This window comes from Mugil cephalus, chromosome 17, assembly GCF_022458985.1.
Source record: "Mugil cephalus isolate CIBA_MC_2020 chromosome 17, CIBA_Mcephalus_1.1, whole genome shotgun sequence".
Classification (NCBI taxonomy): Eukaryota; Metazoa; Chordata; class Actinopteri; order Mugiliformes; family Mugilidae; genus Mugil; species Mugil cephalus.
The window spans coordinates 9599020-9613901 of NC_061786.1; the positions used below are offsets into that span (position 1 = coordinate 9599020).

Here is a 14882-nt window from a genome sequence, read left to right on the forward strand (position 1 = left end):
TAACCCCAACACCAGATTCCAAGATCTGTGCAAGATCAATGCAACACGATACCCATCATAGTGAATATTTCAAGAATAAAATACAAACGTACATAAAAATAAAAGCACTGTACTACATGCACTTACACACAGTCTCCTTCAAAGACATGGTCGTAGGCAGTTTAGACTTTTGCGTCAATTTGACGGCGTAGCTACGGCGACAGTGCAGAAAATACGTCGACCCCAGCGCCAACCCACCGCCACCCCAACCCCCACCGCAACCCCCAAGCCCCAGACTGCAAGAGCTGTGATTGGTCCGCTTGGTGCTTCCCCATCTCTGCAAACTGAGGAGGTTCAGAGATACAAACACTCGTGTGACTGGAAATTTTGGCAAAAGTTTCATAAAGTGCCACTGTTGAAAGTGAATGAAGAGAAGTGTTTCAACCATTCGCTGTATATATTATGGACAAACCCATCGTGACGACACCCATTGCATTCTGAACCTTGAAAATGAAGACTGAAGTGGGCGGAGCACGCGGTCGCCATGCTGGATGAGATTTACTCCACCCACACGCGGATATTCCAAATATGGACACAGGGGTTGTGTCAGACGTTGAGACCCGCCCACTGAACTCTCGACTACCTCAATTCAAAGCGGGAACGCCCCTAAATTACGCAGAATTTTAAACCTTAATAAAAAAAATAAACGCCCCCGTACAGTTGTCATGAATAATGAAATAAACCAATGAGACCAATTTTTTTGCACCAGGCTGTAAACATGTTTAATAATTGGGATTTACTCCCTTTTGCAGCCAGCCTCAAGCGGCCACTCGATGAACTGCACTTTTTTGCACTTCCCCATGGGCTTCAACGCTCACACTTGCTGTCAAAGATAAGGGAAATGGAAATGTCACATGATTTGTTACTCTGATTATATCGAATGAAGAGTTTTTTTCCTCTGTATCATTGAAGCAGTCCCCATAATGAAATCAAAATGACACATTAACCGACTAAAATCCAATCGTAGGCTATTTCCTTAATGTTAATTGCATCCAGAAGGGTTTGGCCAGTATAACATTCCTATGATTTTCCTTTAAGTAATGTCTCTCTCTCTCAATCTCCACATGTTTACATCCACATGCAGCACGGGACAAACGCTGCCCTTTTGTCGCCCTGCATGCAGGCAGGATCTCCGCGCTGTTGTGTGCGGCCACCAGTGTTGTTCTCTGGCAGCGATGTGACTATGAACAGGCTGTTCAATAATTTAGCATTAATGCAGATTATGGCAGGGCCGGCCCCCTCAAAGCAGATTAGAGAAGTCCCTGTCTCTCTGCCTGTCTGTCACCTTGTTAATGATGGCACTCCTTAATCCTTAATGGGACAGGACTATATGCTGGTCGCAAGTCACCCCAGCGCAAGTGCGTGTGTGCAGTAATGCTGTAGCAATGAGCGGGGGAAGGGCGCGTACGTCACTTTGCTGTTTTTCCTTGTAGATGTCCAGAAGGCTAAACGTCTGGCCGTAATAGCAGATCTATATAATGTTGGGAGGGTGACGCAGAACACAGTCCGGCTCCTTCCTTGCCCCGTTCCTGGCGATGGCATTAGAGAAATTTCTCGAGCGGGTGTGTGACCTCGGTCTCCCTTGGTTACCACGTTTCCAGAGTGCAGCAGTTTTGAGTTGCTCAAAATGTAATCTGCCTTTTGCCTGAAGAAACATAGCGAACAAATTGTACTTTTGATAATGAGAAGTGGGCTTTTCATCTGTCAGGCTCGATTAAACCCGCGTTCTAGGTTTTTTTTTTTTTTTTTTTTTTTGAAGATTTGAAGCAGTGTAAAAGAGGTGCTCCGCCTAGCCGGGTCCCCTTTTTAGATGACAGCTCGTCTCTGAAAAAGACATTAACACGCTTGGAGAGGAGCGTTGTTCTTTGATAACTGGTGAACTGGTTCTGTCAACACAAACATCTGTACGTGTGTGTGTGCGTGCGCGTGTGTGTGGCTGTGTTCACTCCGCATGCATGCGTTCACAAATTGGCCTAGCCGTGTATTTCTGGAGTATCCTCCTCGGGGGGCTTCTGGGATCTCATTTACTGCAGGAAAAAAAAAAAAAAAAAGAGGAGGAAAAAAAAGAGAAAAGGTTCATTCGTTCGTCTTGCCATTTAAGCTTGAATGATTCTCGAGTTTCCGTGAAGAGCGGGAGGAAGGAGGAGAATGTAGACGGGGAAAGAAGCCGAGAGAAGCCGAGAGAAGAAGTGCATATTAAGTGCAAACTTAAACGGGAAAGGATGTGGTGGTCGGGTCGGGTGGGGGTGGTTCCAACTTTGGCCAGCTTAAGAAAACAAGCAGCGAGGAGTAGCCCTCGTGTGTCTCATGTGAACAGGGACCGAAAAGGTTCATCTGTGTATTTATAGGCTGCTTGTTTTTATATTAGCATTTCAATATCTGCTTAATGAAATGTTTCTTATTTTCAGCATCAGTGGGCGCTGCTGCAGTGTGCATCTCTCTGTCCTCCTTTCCTCCGTGCTGTGCACCCCCCCTCCACTCTCTCTCTCTCTCTCTCCCCTCTTTGTATTCTCTCTAATTCCTTCATCCCTCCATCTTTTTCAACTTGATCTGCCCCTCTCTGTTGCACAGCATCTCCCGCCCTCCCCTTCTCTTTCTTGCTCTCTCTGCTCCTCTCCCTCTCTCTCTCCCTCTCTCTCTCTCTCTCCCTCTCGGTCTTTAGCTCTCGCTCAGACTCGAGCGCATGCAGACAGAGGGAGGAGAGGGGGGATGAACGAGGTGTGCACATGTGAGGATCTCCTGAACTGCCGGGGCAAGGCAGAGCTGGCGAAGAGGGGAGAAGGAGAAGAAGAAGAAGAAGAGGAGGAGGAGGAGGACTAGAGGAATACTGCAGTGACCAGCCAGCTTCTATCGCTCTCTCTCTCTCTCTCCCTCTCTCTCTCCGTTTCTCTCGCTGCTTCACCGCTTTCATCCCCTTTTCTTCTTCATCCCCCCTTCTCTCCCCCTTCTGCCAATTATACCATGAACCTGCCTGCTGCTTGTTGCTAAGGGGGAGCCAACCGGGGGAGCAGAGTGGACCAGGCGTTATTTTGTTTTTAAGGTAATGAATGCTTTGCTATTGGTAACTATCAGGTGTCACAGATGTTGCGTTGCACTGGGCTGCTCGCCCGCTGACAGCGAACAGGGCTCCGGGACTCACAGTGGCGGCGTGGATGAATCTGGAGCATGCATGTTGTGAACTCTTTGGCAGTTTATGCAGCTTGTTTCAGCTGGCTGGGTTTGTTTGTTTGAGCCTTTGCAGGGGGTTCTGTCCTGTGTGTGTGTGTGTGTGTGTGTGTGCAGCATCCTTTTGTGTTGTGTCTCCTCCTAAACTGGCTTGGACATGAGGATGTGCATGTGCCAGAACACACACACACACACACACACACACACACACACACACACACACACACACACACGGGGCATGTTTGATCCGCTTTCAGCAACTGTCACCGTCCCTATTCTATCTGTTTCACTTTGACACAAGCTTTCAATTAACATCTTGGACGGGCCTTCTGGGGTGGTGGGGGGGGACTTTGATTTGCATGCTTGAGCAGCTCAGTTGGGAGGAAGTTGTTCTCTGGAATTACAGCTTCCGGTCCACAGGGGACCCATTGGCCCTCCATTGTTTCCTTTAAGCAGGTGCTATGCAATCCATACCGCCTGCCTCTCTATACGGCCCTTGAGGCGGACGCAAAGATTAGCTGTCTAATGTGCTCAGCCTCTAAAAAGAGCACAGGCACGCTAGCCAATGGGGGCAGCTCAGCACTCCTCACTTCTGGTGGCAATAACAAACAGTGGGACGAGAGCGGGTGATTACTTATTCACTCGTGCGCGCCGCCTTCGCTCCACAGTGTAATAGATTAAGATGTTCAACGATGTCCACAAAGCCATCTCGCGCGTCTCGCCTTTGTGCGAGCTGGTGGCGCCGTGTGTTCCAGCGGTTTCCGTTCTCTCCCCTCTCCGCCGAAGCGATTATCTGCAGTTGTTCAAACTTGTAACGCCGCGCGGCTGCAATTACATAATACAACTACTCCAAATCCCTTTGCCAGTGGCTGGCCCTTGGCAAGAAGCAGTGTTACTAATTCACTTAATGTATGAAGGTTTCATATTGTGCCCGCTCATGTGAAATGCTGCGTGTATCCGTCGCTCTTTGTCCCTTCAATAGCTCATCGCCGCTCCTTTTCAATCAAAAATAGCTGTTGCGTTGAATAGTGTGGCCCTGGGAGTCTTTTTTCTCTCTCTCTCTCTCTCTCTCTCTCTGTCTCTCTCTCCCTGCAGCTTTATCATCTTGCACTTATTTTATCAAAAATTATGAATGTGTTGAACTGTGTAATCCACCTCCTCGCCCCTCTTCCCTCCCCACGATTAGAGGAATAACAAATGGTTTAACCCATTTAATACACACAGGAGCCTTCGGCGGCGAAGGGTGGACGGGGCTAAGGGCGCTCGCTGGAGCCCAGTCACCGCCGTAAGTTATGGAAATCCTTAGTTAAGCAGAATTAATTCTCTCGACGGCGCGCGCGCCGCGGCGCAGGGAAAGTGATGGGGACGGCGTGGAGGTTGTAAATAAATCCCTTAACAGCAGCTCTTAAAGCTCGCAGCCTGGCGGGGCGGGTTAATAACGGCGAGTGCAGTTTGCAGAGCAGAGGTGACCATCAGGTGGCAGATAATAGGGACACCAACACTTAGCATGAAAATGACAGCATGCACCGATCGGCCGTAACATTATGACCGTCTGCCTATTATTGTGTAGGTCTACCTTGTGCCTCCAAAACAGTTGTGGCTCATCAGAGAACGGACATGGGCCTCCTGAGGGTGTCCTGTGGGGTCTGGCAACAGGATGTTGTTGGTGGGGATCTTTGGGTCCTATGGGTTGAGAGGAGGGACCTCTGTGGATCAACAGATACTTGATCTGTTGAATTTGGAAGCCAGGTCAACACCTTGTGCTGTTTTTCATGTTTTTTTTTTAGTTGTTCCTAAACTATTCTTGTGTCGCCTGTGCCAGGCTGCACCCTGCGTCCATGTCTGCTGCCACCACGGAGTCATTGCTGTGAGGTGGGTGGTAGATGCCTAAGTAACACCACATCCAGAAGCTTCCCACCAGAACATTGCACTGTCACAAGATGGTCAGTGTTTTTTCACTTCTCCTGCCGGTGGTCATAATGTTGTGGCGGATCAGTGTGTAATGCACCGGCCGGCTCTGACCTCCCTTAAACCGCCGGTTCATTCATTATGGACGTCAGGTTTGTGTTAAGAAAGATGACTCATCGGCTTCACAGCCACGCTGACTGTGTGTTGAGGACACACACATCTGTGCTGTATACATAATTACTGCCCCTCTGAGTCGTCTCCGCTGACACACTACACTGCAGCGGGTTCCCTATCTTTTATATTTTATATCAGATGGACTCGAGCGCCCCTTCACTTCAGCTGTGTTCGTACGCTGAAAGAGTCACCTTGTCTGTTTTGGACACCTCCTTTAACTATGTATCCGTGCTGTGTATTCAAAAGTTCATCCTAATCCTTAAGGCTATTAAAGCCATTGCATTTTAGCCCTGCTTATTCCTATTAGACCACCCAGATCCACCGCCTGTTGCTGCGTACCAACTCCTCACCCAGTGCTATCGGCTATTTGAAATGTTTCCTCATGTCTTTTTAGGCCTCTTTGATCACGACTACTGGTCTTAACGTTTCACTGAATGAAATGTTACAGCAGCATTTTAAAATGCGGATTTCTTACAAAAGTTCAAATCCTGATCTCTGTTTTTCAAATTACACGAGGTACTCCACAGTCTCTTATGTAACAGCTGGCAACTGGAGGAAGATATACTCTTGGTTGGAAGTCACCAGTGCTGCATTGTACTGCATGTTCATGATACGACTTCACAGCTTAGTTATTATTCATCATGCTACCTGGGCTCTCGTATCTGGGTCTGTGGCGAGCGCTTCTTCGCCGAGCCAGCAGCCGAATGTCGTGACGACCGGAGGGATTCTGCGCGGCGTGTGTCAAATTGTCATGGATGTCGTGTTTCTTTGACAGGACTAAGCAAAAATGGCGGAGGGGTCCAAAGACCAGGGAGGCCCGGGCACCACCGACCCAGAGGAGGACTCCCCCAATATGATCGTCTACAGAAAGGCAAGGCCGACTCTGTGTGTGTGTGTGTGTGTGTGTGTGTGTGTGTGTGTGTGTGTGTGTGTGTTAGCTATACAGTATCTGCACTATACAGTACCCAATGTGAGAGACATTCGTTGAGAGGCAATGACACGTGCACGGGCTCCTGACAGCGCGCTGGTCCGTATCAGTGTGTATCTGCCACACATTGGTTTCACTGTCAGGTGTCACAAAGTCTCCCTTTCAGCTACCGCAAAACAAGCTCAGCTCTGCCCCTCTGAGTCCCATCAGGGCCCTCTCTCCTACCGTCACAAGTCAGGCAAACTTCAACCAGCCAATGATTTAATAAGCTCCCAATCCCTTCAGTGGAGAGTTTGGCCGGAGAGGGGTCCTTTCAGTGTCAAGGGCAATTACCTCATACCCACGGAGCCTCGCTTTCAATAGCTGCTGGTTAGCAGCACTGGAGGCTAATTACGTGGACGTTCGGCATGGGAGAAGTGGCTCATCGTTCTCCAGGGCTGGGGATCGGGAACGGCCAAGGAGGGGGTGTTTTTTTTTTTTTTTTCTCTCTCCTCAACTGACGAATAGCTTGTTATTTCTCCGCCAGCACTCTGACAGCCCACATGGAGCTTCTTTTGATCACACTTTAACCACCGGATCCGCTGCTGCCGCCGAGCCCAGTGTCTTGATTACAGCGAAAAGTGAGCAATGAGTAGGCCGCGGCTGACGGCTCCTGTCCCACTGTCCTCAGCCTCTCGATTCATCCCGCTCTTAATGGCCGTCCATTCTTATGGCGAGGTAAACAGATTAGTGGAGGGACGGGCGAGGCAGGATGTGAAATAACTGTTGACAGCGGCAGTGTCAGTTTGGTAAAAAAAATTCCCATTCGGGCTCATCGCTAACTATGTGCCGCTGTAGGCTTCGGGTGACAGCCGGAAGAGTTTCTCGTAAATATTTGCTATGAACACGTCGCATAGGAAGTAGGGGGGCTCACCTTGAACGAATACAAGGACCTCCTGTTGTAGCCGGAATCTTAATAAATCTCTCGTGCATCTTCTGATAATGATGCTTCTGGCATTGTGGGCTATAAAGAGAGCATCACGCGTCAGCAGTTGGCAGGATGAAGGGTCAAGGAAATGCATTGCCAGCAACAGTTCACTGGCCTACTGTATGTACTGGACCTGTTAGGACAGCAGCGGTGGCGTTTCCTGTCAAAGTATCTACCGGGAATGACAATCAATAATCATACCACTGAGCTACGACTACTTTTAGACAGTCTGCTTCCCTTTCCTGGAGTCTGGAACTCACGACAGGTGCCACACAGCTGTCCAAGGTATCTGTTTGCGGGCTTATCCCGCATGGTAATAGATGAGTTGTTTATGCATTCACTGCACACATCCTCCACGTATTCTAAGAAGCTGTCAGGCTGCAGAGGAGAACATGCTGTAGTCGCACGCAGCGCCGGGCATTGTCATGGATTTCACAGTGCAGCCTCATTGCGTAATGCTACACACGCCTGGAGGCAGCGCGTTTAAGAGGCTAGTTTTTGCTTGTCAGAACGCCGCCCGGGGGAACATTCGTCATTTCACGTTTTAGTCATACGCGCTGACAACAGACAGACGATCCCGAGAGTGACAGGATTTTTCCGCCCTTCCTGCCTCGAAAGTGGGATTTTTTTGATCCGACGCTTTTGAGGGGGAGAGCCGAAGAACGCGGGCCACGCGATCGAAAGTCACATCAGAGGGAAGCGTGATTGGGCCGCGGTCGTTGTCGCCTGCTTCGTTGAGTCCGGCCAGCTGTTTGTTTTCTACACCTTGCCTAGTCTGACTGATAGATGAGAGGTGCCGGGGCTGAGCGCCCGCCGCCTCTGGTCTCGGTGGGTAGGCAGACTGGCGCATTGTGAAGGCCCAGCTTTGCGGAGAGGCAGATGGCCGCCAATATGTTCTGCCGCCTGGGAAAATGCTGGCAGCTTCCTCCCGAAGGCTTGAGCCCTCGTCAGCTGGGAAACATCAGCGCCTTGGAGTGTAGAAGTGTTTAGAGGGGGAATAAATGTATAGAAGGAGAGGGTTAAACTTCCTTTGCTGCCACATCTGCTGCTGCAAAAAAAAAAAAAAGTATTACGTTAACCGTGTAGGCAGTTAGACAAAAGGTGAATGTGATGTATTTAGCCATTAGAGAGGCTGAGTGCTCGGGGAGAGGAGGAGGTTGTCTCTGTCCGTGCGGTGTAGGTGCCGCGGCGCTATCTCGCTCCGTCTCTTTCCTCCCACGAAAAAACAAAAAAAGGAAGTGAAGCAAAACAATCCGATAACTGCAGGACGTCTTGTTGCCTCGAGGAAACTCGCAGAGAGAGATTCTTCTTTACGGACTGCACACACCCTTCATGGTGGCTTAATGCTCTCCACCCGCCCCTCGTGTTGTGTTTTTTCCCCCCTATTCTCTGTTTTCCACGCTTAGCAGACTAGAATATGGTGAGTAGATGAATAGGAGCGGCACCAAGAGACGCACAAAAAAGAATCTCCAGCCACGACGAGAGGCACTGCTGTGCTGGGAAACGCAATTAAGCTGAAGAGAGTGGGTACTTACTGCTTCGACGGGGTAAAGCTCGCAAACTATTCATAGCTAAGATTTCTCGTCTCTAAGTGGATGTGTGTGTGTGTGTGTCTTCCCCCTCTGTGACTTTGGGGCAAAAAAAAAAAAAAAATCTTCCAAGCTGTGATGCTGCCTGGCTTTTGACACATAGAGCTAATTGTTGAGGAAGCCCTGGAGAACGCTTGCCCCTGCAGAGGGAGAGTTTAAGGATTTCTGCTGCATCCTCTCGTTCTTTTAATCAGGCTATTAAATGTTGGGTTAGATAATCCTTGGCAATCATCTCACACCTGAAGGCGAGTTTTACAGCTTTAGTATGTGTGGTGCAGTCCCGCAAAAACTTTCATCCAGATGGGTTTTAGTAGCCATTAGAGGGAGAATATTAGTAGCCTAATGAACCATGGCAGGAAGTTTAAAGCCACTACTTGGTGCCTGTGGCCTCTGGGTGTGCGTCCATTAACAGATAGTACACTGTGGTCCACAAGTTATTTTCTAGCTCAGTACACTAACTTTTTGTGTTGCAGTGGTGTAGTACAACAAAAGCTACGTACGTTTCATAGATCTGCACAGAATATCTACCATCTCAAGAACCTGTGTGAGGCTTGGTCAGTCTAACGATTTGGCTCAGAAAGAAATATTTCCGTTACTGGATGGATAATATTTAGTAGAGACGTGTGTGGCCATCTGAAGATGAACCTTTCTGACTATAGAGGTCCTCTGGCTGTGGCAGCTGTCTCTTTTATTTTTGGTAGTGTGTCCCTTAGAAGGCACAGTTGCTGCTAGATGCAGTATGCAAACCCATCTCGGTCGCATGCTTATCAACCTCTCATTAAAGTACGCACTAAAAATCAAAATCAATCTTACATGATCTCCTATACCTCAGCCCATATCCCAGTATCTGGCAAAACACTGACGAAAATCTTTATCTTGCAGGTATGTAAATGAGGGAGGATTTAATGGATTAAACATCCAATGAAATTCATTCTTGAATTTTCCCGTCCCTCCAGATAAAACATGTATGGACGTGCTTGATGAGGCCACTGACCAATCAGAGACCGACTGGGATTTTTGAGAGGGGTGTGGCCTCCTTAGTTGTGTTTTATACAAGAAACACATACTGTATTTCCTCTAATAGTAGTCAGGCCTTCATTTACTAAGCCGCCCAGAACACTCAGCCATTATTGGAGTCAGGCTTTTATTAGAGGGAGGCTTTTATTTCTAATTCCTTTGGTTTCATACCAGTACTCAAAGTTTTACTTAGTCTAATTTTTTTTGTTTTGTTTTGTTTCTCTTCAGCTGGTACACTGTACACGCAACTACAGCTGGGCAGGATTAATAAATGGTTAAGCACGGGTGGTCAGAATGGACGAACAAATAACTGACACACAGTTCTTTAAACAGTACTGTACACACAGGAAAATTTTACCGCAGCTTAAATGGCCATAAGGTATATGCATATTTCAAAAACTTGAAACTGAAGTTCAAGTTTTCTCCTTTGCGCCATGCTGCTAAAGCTCTGTTGTTTGACAGTGTTTCGTGGAAAAAGCCTGGGTTCATGTGGCACATCAAATGTAACTACTGCCATCTGTGGCACCTAGTTACTACACCTATAATTGGCTGACTAGCGCGCAGCCTCTGTTTGTTCGTGTAAACCATGCACCCAGCCATTATAGGAGACCCGGCTATTAATTGAATACCGGCCACTATTAGAGGAAATACGGTAAATATGTGGATACAAAAAGCACTCGATTAGCCATTTCACGGTTACTTTAAAATATCACAACTAGGTGTCTTTTTCTTACCTCTCCACTTTTCTTTTTGTCTTCCAAAGTGTTGCTGAAGAAGCTCCTTGGGTGAGCGACGAAACGTCTGCTCAGAACTCTACAAGTCCAGTTGCCTTTTTTTAAAAACCCCTTTTGGGCAAAACGTTGCTTGTTTTCCTCGTCTCTTCTGCTCCCATCTAATGAATAATTGAAACCCTTCTCAAGCGTTCTATCCGCAGAAAAATATCTGGTCCCCTGAGACCTCACGCATATTTATACTCCACACTGTTTTTATGGTCACTTGGCGTTTTTATGCATTTTAATTACATTTTAATGTGCTTCTAAATCTGGAGAAGGCGAGACAACAAGTTTAAAGAACCAAGCTGAGAATGATACATCTCAATAGCTTTCTAGAGGTATGGACACACTGAACCGTCATTTCAGAACTGTGACATGGCCTTAACTTCGCTTCTATGTGGATTGGCCATATTGATGACCTGGTTTACAGTTCATTTATTCGTTTTGCCAACCACTACCAGTGCCGATAGTGTGGGGCAGACCAGCGTCACGGGAGCTATCACTGACGAATGGCCGACTCACGGTCTGCTGTTCCGCGGCCTTGAGTCATTTGGATACTGAATGTTTGCTCCGATTTTAAGTACTATGGGGCGACCAACACTAGTCATCTCACATTCAGATCGGTTAATTGTGACTGTAAAATATCTTGAGTGACAGGGGAAGAACAAATCACTGCCAACCTTGACCCTTCCTGCACCACTCACATCACTGACTGTCAGTCAGTTTGAGACGAGTCCCAGACACGACACAGTGAGAGTTCCCTCCGCTCCTACCAGCATCAGCGATAGGGGATATGCATAATCATAGCAATCACACTACCGGTTGGTCTTTAACTCTCCCTGGACAGGCGTAGAAGATTAAATTACTGTAAATGGGAACTTTTCGCACCGTTGATTCACCAGCTCCGGCAGGGACTGACAGATGGCTGGGTTTGAAGGGCCACGAGGACTAAAGCACTCTAGTTATGCTGGTCAGAAGTAAGCTCAGCTGCCTGTCTTCCTGCTGCCGCCCATGAGTCACACACTCTTGTCTCTGTTAAGTGCTCCTGGGGCCCACGAAGGGTATATCTCTCCTTTTTAAAGACCAACCTTCATCTGAGGTGTCTATGGGCCCCTATTTGCTCTTCCTGTGTGCACTTCAGATAGTCCGGTCGCTCTGGATATCACCTCTGCGGCTGCAGGGATGAGTTTGCCCAGTGCTTTATCATGTATGACCATTTTAACACCGTCTCCACTTGCACCATGGGAGGCTTTATCTGAGGCGCTGGTATGGGCTGAACTATCAGGGTCATGTTGAAGCTTCTCTGCCTGTATGCTAAGTGCCAGTGTGGGTTGCTTTCCTAGTTGGGTCAATAAGATAAAACAACAGTAACAGTGCAAGCTCTATCTCTTATATAACCAACTCTGTTTAATGTGTCGGCCCGTCTCTTCTTTCCAGTAAAGCAAAAGGGCCGACGTATAAAAATCCTGGAAGTCCACTGAAAAAAAAGTAAATAAATAAAAATAACTGGATAATATTTTACAGTGTTTTGGCAGCCAGCTCGCTGTGTTGACAGGATTATGCACCTCATCCACCGAGAATCGCTGTGACTGATATGAAAGGCTTTTCTGCAGCGATGAGCGTCCTCCCCGCGCCAGTACCTCTCCCAATCTGTTTGCACATCGGTAACGACGTGTTCTCAAAGAGGCGCATTTAATAATGCAGCCAGTGGTGTTGTGCTTTTTATTGGGAGTGAAGAAGCGTAAAGCTGCGTACGCATGCACAGGGTGACGTTAATGTGGAGTCAGATGGGGGGGTGGGGGGTCGGCTGGCAACGCCGCGTCCCACTTCTCAATGTGCTCCAAATCCCCCTGAGCCTCCCACTTAACGCGGACTCAAAAGGCTGCTTGGAATCGAAGAAGAGCCGGAGCATGCCTTATACATCAACTGCTGTAGCCTGGATAATCTTAGCGTCTCTGCAGGACACTGGACAAGCCCACTGCACTCAGACAGGGCATGTAAGAATGCTCGAAATGCTTAGAAAATTACATTTAACTGTCTGAGTTGATGTGTAATAGCATCAGCGCGGAAGCCGGAGCCCAGCAAAACTGTTTCTGATGATGAGGAATAAGCTCTAGTGTCATCGTGTACGGTAAATGCCAGTGGGCTGCGGGAAGCAGATGTGACATTAGTGCGTTAAAAGCTGCTGGTCCTCGGTGCCTTGGGGTGACAATGTGACACGTTTGACAGCAATAACTCGCTGGGCAAACTGTAACCCCGCGGTACTGCTGACACACTAAATTAGCAAAAAAAAAAAAAAAAAAGGATTGAAGTCCCACACGGTTTTCATGACAAAGGCAGTAAAGATGATAATGCCAGATAATAACGCCAGGAAGGGATTAAGAGATGAAACTGAAAGTGATTAAAATGAATAATAGATAGATAATAGATAGATAATAACTCCTCATGAGCAGGTGCCAGGGGTCTGGAGTCGTCATTTAGATGAGGAAACAGGAAGAGGCAGGATTAGCAGTGAAGCTAGGAGGAGCTACAAACTATCGCACAGAGCTCCTAATAAGTTGGTCCACGTTTCTCTCATTCCAGATGGCTTTGTTAGTGTGAAAATATTTGCTGGAGTGTTCAGATGCAAGGGATATGAACATTAGAGAGGATATTTCAAAGCTCTCGATTTACCTACTTTGGTAACTGATGTACTCAGTCGCAGATCCAACATGCTGATGGGTCAAGGGGATTCCTAACCAGATTTGAGTATTATGTCCTTCCCATGTCCTCTTGAGGTAGAGAGCACACTTCGTGAGCTCAGTCTGAGAAGCAGGACATCAAGCTGGACACTTCTGGACACACTCATGTAAAAGTAAAAAGTCACTCGCGGACAGACTGAGCCAAGCTCCTTCCACAATGAAAATTTAAGAGAGCATAGGTGGGTTTACATGGAGCCAAATAAACCGCTTACAATCGGTTTAGAAGCACAAACCGAATGAATATGCTCCATATGAACATCTCAATCAGAATAAACAGACCCAAACCGAATTAAATTTCATTCGGTAGAATAGGGGCAGAATATGCCTTTTCCCAAACCGATCGACAGTCATGTAAACGGTGAATCGGAACGAAGTCAGGCTCCGTTCTTTCTCAGGCTCTGTCTGATGGTTCCTCAACTGGTCTTCGGCCTCAGCTTGCTTTTAATAACAACTCGCTTAGACAGCGGAAAAAATGTAAGATCAGATATAAGATGTCACATGTCTGTAAAATGGCTGTGCTGATTAAAAGTAGAAGAAACCTGAAACCTTCAATCAGGATGAGATAAAAGTCTTCATGTAAACGTGGCTACTGAGGCAGGAAGAGTCCCGACAGGTGACAGGTTCTGTTTGGATTAAGCTACTAAATTTGAAACTAAAAGTCATTTAATCCATGTTCTGACAATTTCCTTCAAAACCATCTGAAAATTTTTTCCAGGAAGTTTACTTTCCAATTGTATCATGCTTCCTCGTCCTCTCTTTTTGTTCAAGCAGTGTCATTAAGAGACAGATTGACTTTGTGAATTGATCTTGTTTTCAAGGGTGCAGTAGCATCCCAGGCTGATGAGGACGGGTCATTAAAGCGACTAACCAAATCACTTCAACATGCTCAGAATTAGCCGCAAGTCTGCTTTTGCTCAATCGGCCTGATGAAAATTTAATAGTTAGACGGAGTAATATGGATACAAGGGCAGATGGTTCATTTGTCCTGCAAAATAACAGCTTTAAGTGAACATTAAAACGCAACAGTCACACGCTCAGAGGCGGCGATCTGCAGCGCAGAGTTTCCACATTTATCACGAGTGAAAAAGTTTTCGACCGCGGCCAAATTAATCTCACCCCCGCTTCTTCTAGATGTTCCGCTCTCCCTCTTTTTTAACAACCTCCTTCTGCAGCTTTAACTCAGACTTGCTCGAACCTCCAGAGACCATGTCTAGAAAAGCCTCCTCGCCTCCCCTTGTCCCATTTTCACTCCGACTTCAGTTCCAATCAAGGAAAAGGGAGTGTTGTGTCACCGCTGACGGCCTTTGTGGTGGTGCCACACTTTGTCTTCGCGCTGGCGGAGCGGCCACTGATGACGATGTCCTCGATGAAAAAACTGATGCGCGCCACGTCCACGATTACAAGATGTTTGATATGCGAATACCTCGCTCATTAGACGGCTCGTCGCTCAAAAGAAACTCTCAGAGAATGAGGAGGAACAAAAGGATCTCGTTCCTCTTCACGCACAACGTGCACACGTTCTTAATTGCTTCTGACAAAGAGCATAGTAAGTACAGCTTGTCACACGCTGGAGACTGTCTA

General features: G+C 47.3%; 1 protein-coding gene across 3 annotated transcripts in view; it reads left to right on the top strand.

Annotated features, from left to right (window-relative positions):
• The first annotated feature begins 2724 nt into the window (after nt 1-2724).
• The window catches only part of LOC125023321 (regulator of G-protein signaling 6-like), a 40133-nt gene continuing 27975 nt past the window's right edge, over nt 2725-14882 (top strand). For all 3 annotated transcript variants that reach the window (XM_047610502.1, XM_047610503.1, XM_047610504.1), the window contains exons 1-2: nt 2725-3079; nt 6062-6157. In XM_047610502.1, the coding sequence (XP_047466458.1) occupies nt 6074-6157 (84 nt within the window). In that variant the 5' untranslated portion in view covers nt 2725-3079; nt 6062-6073. The remainder of the gene's footprint in view (nt 3080-6061; nt 6158-14882) is intronic.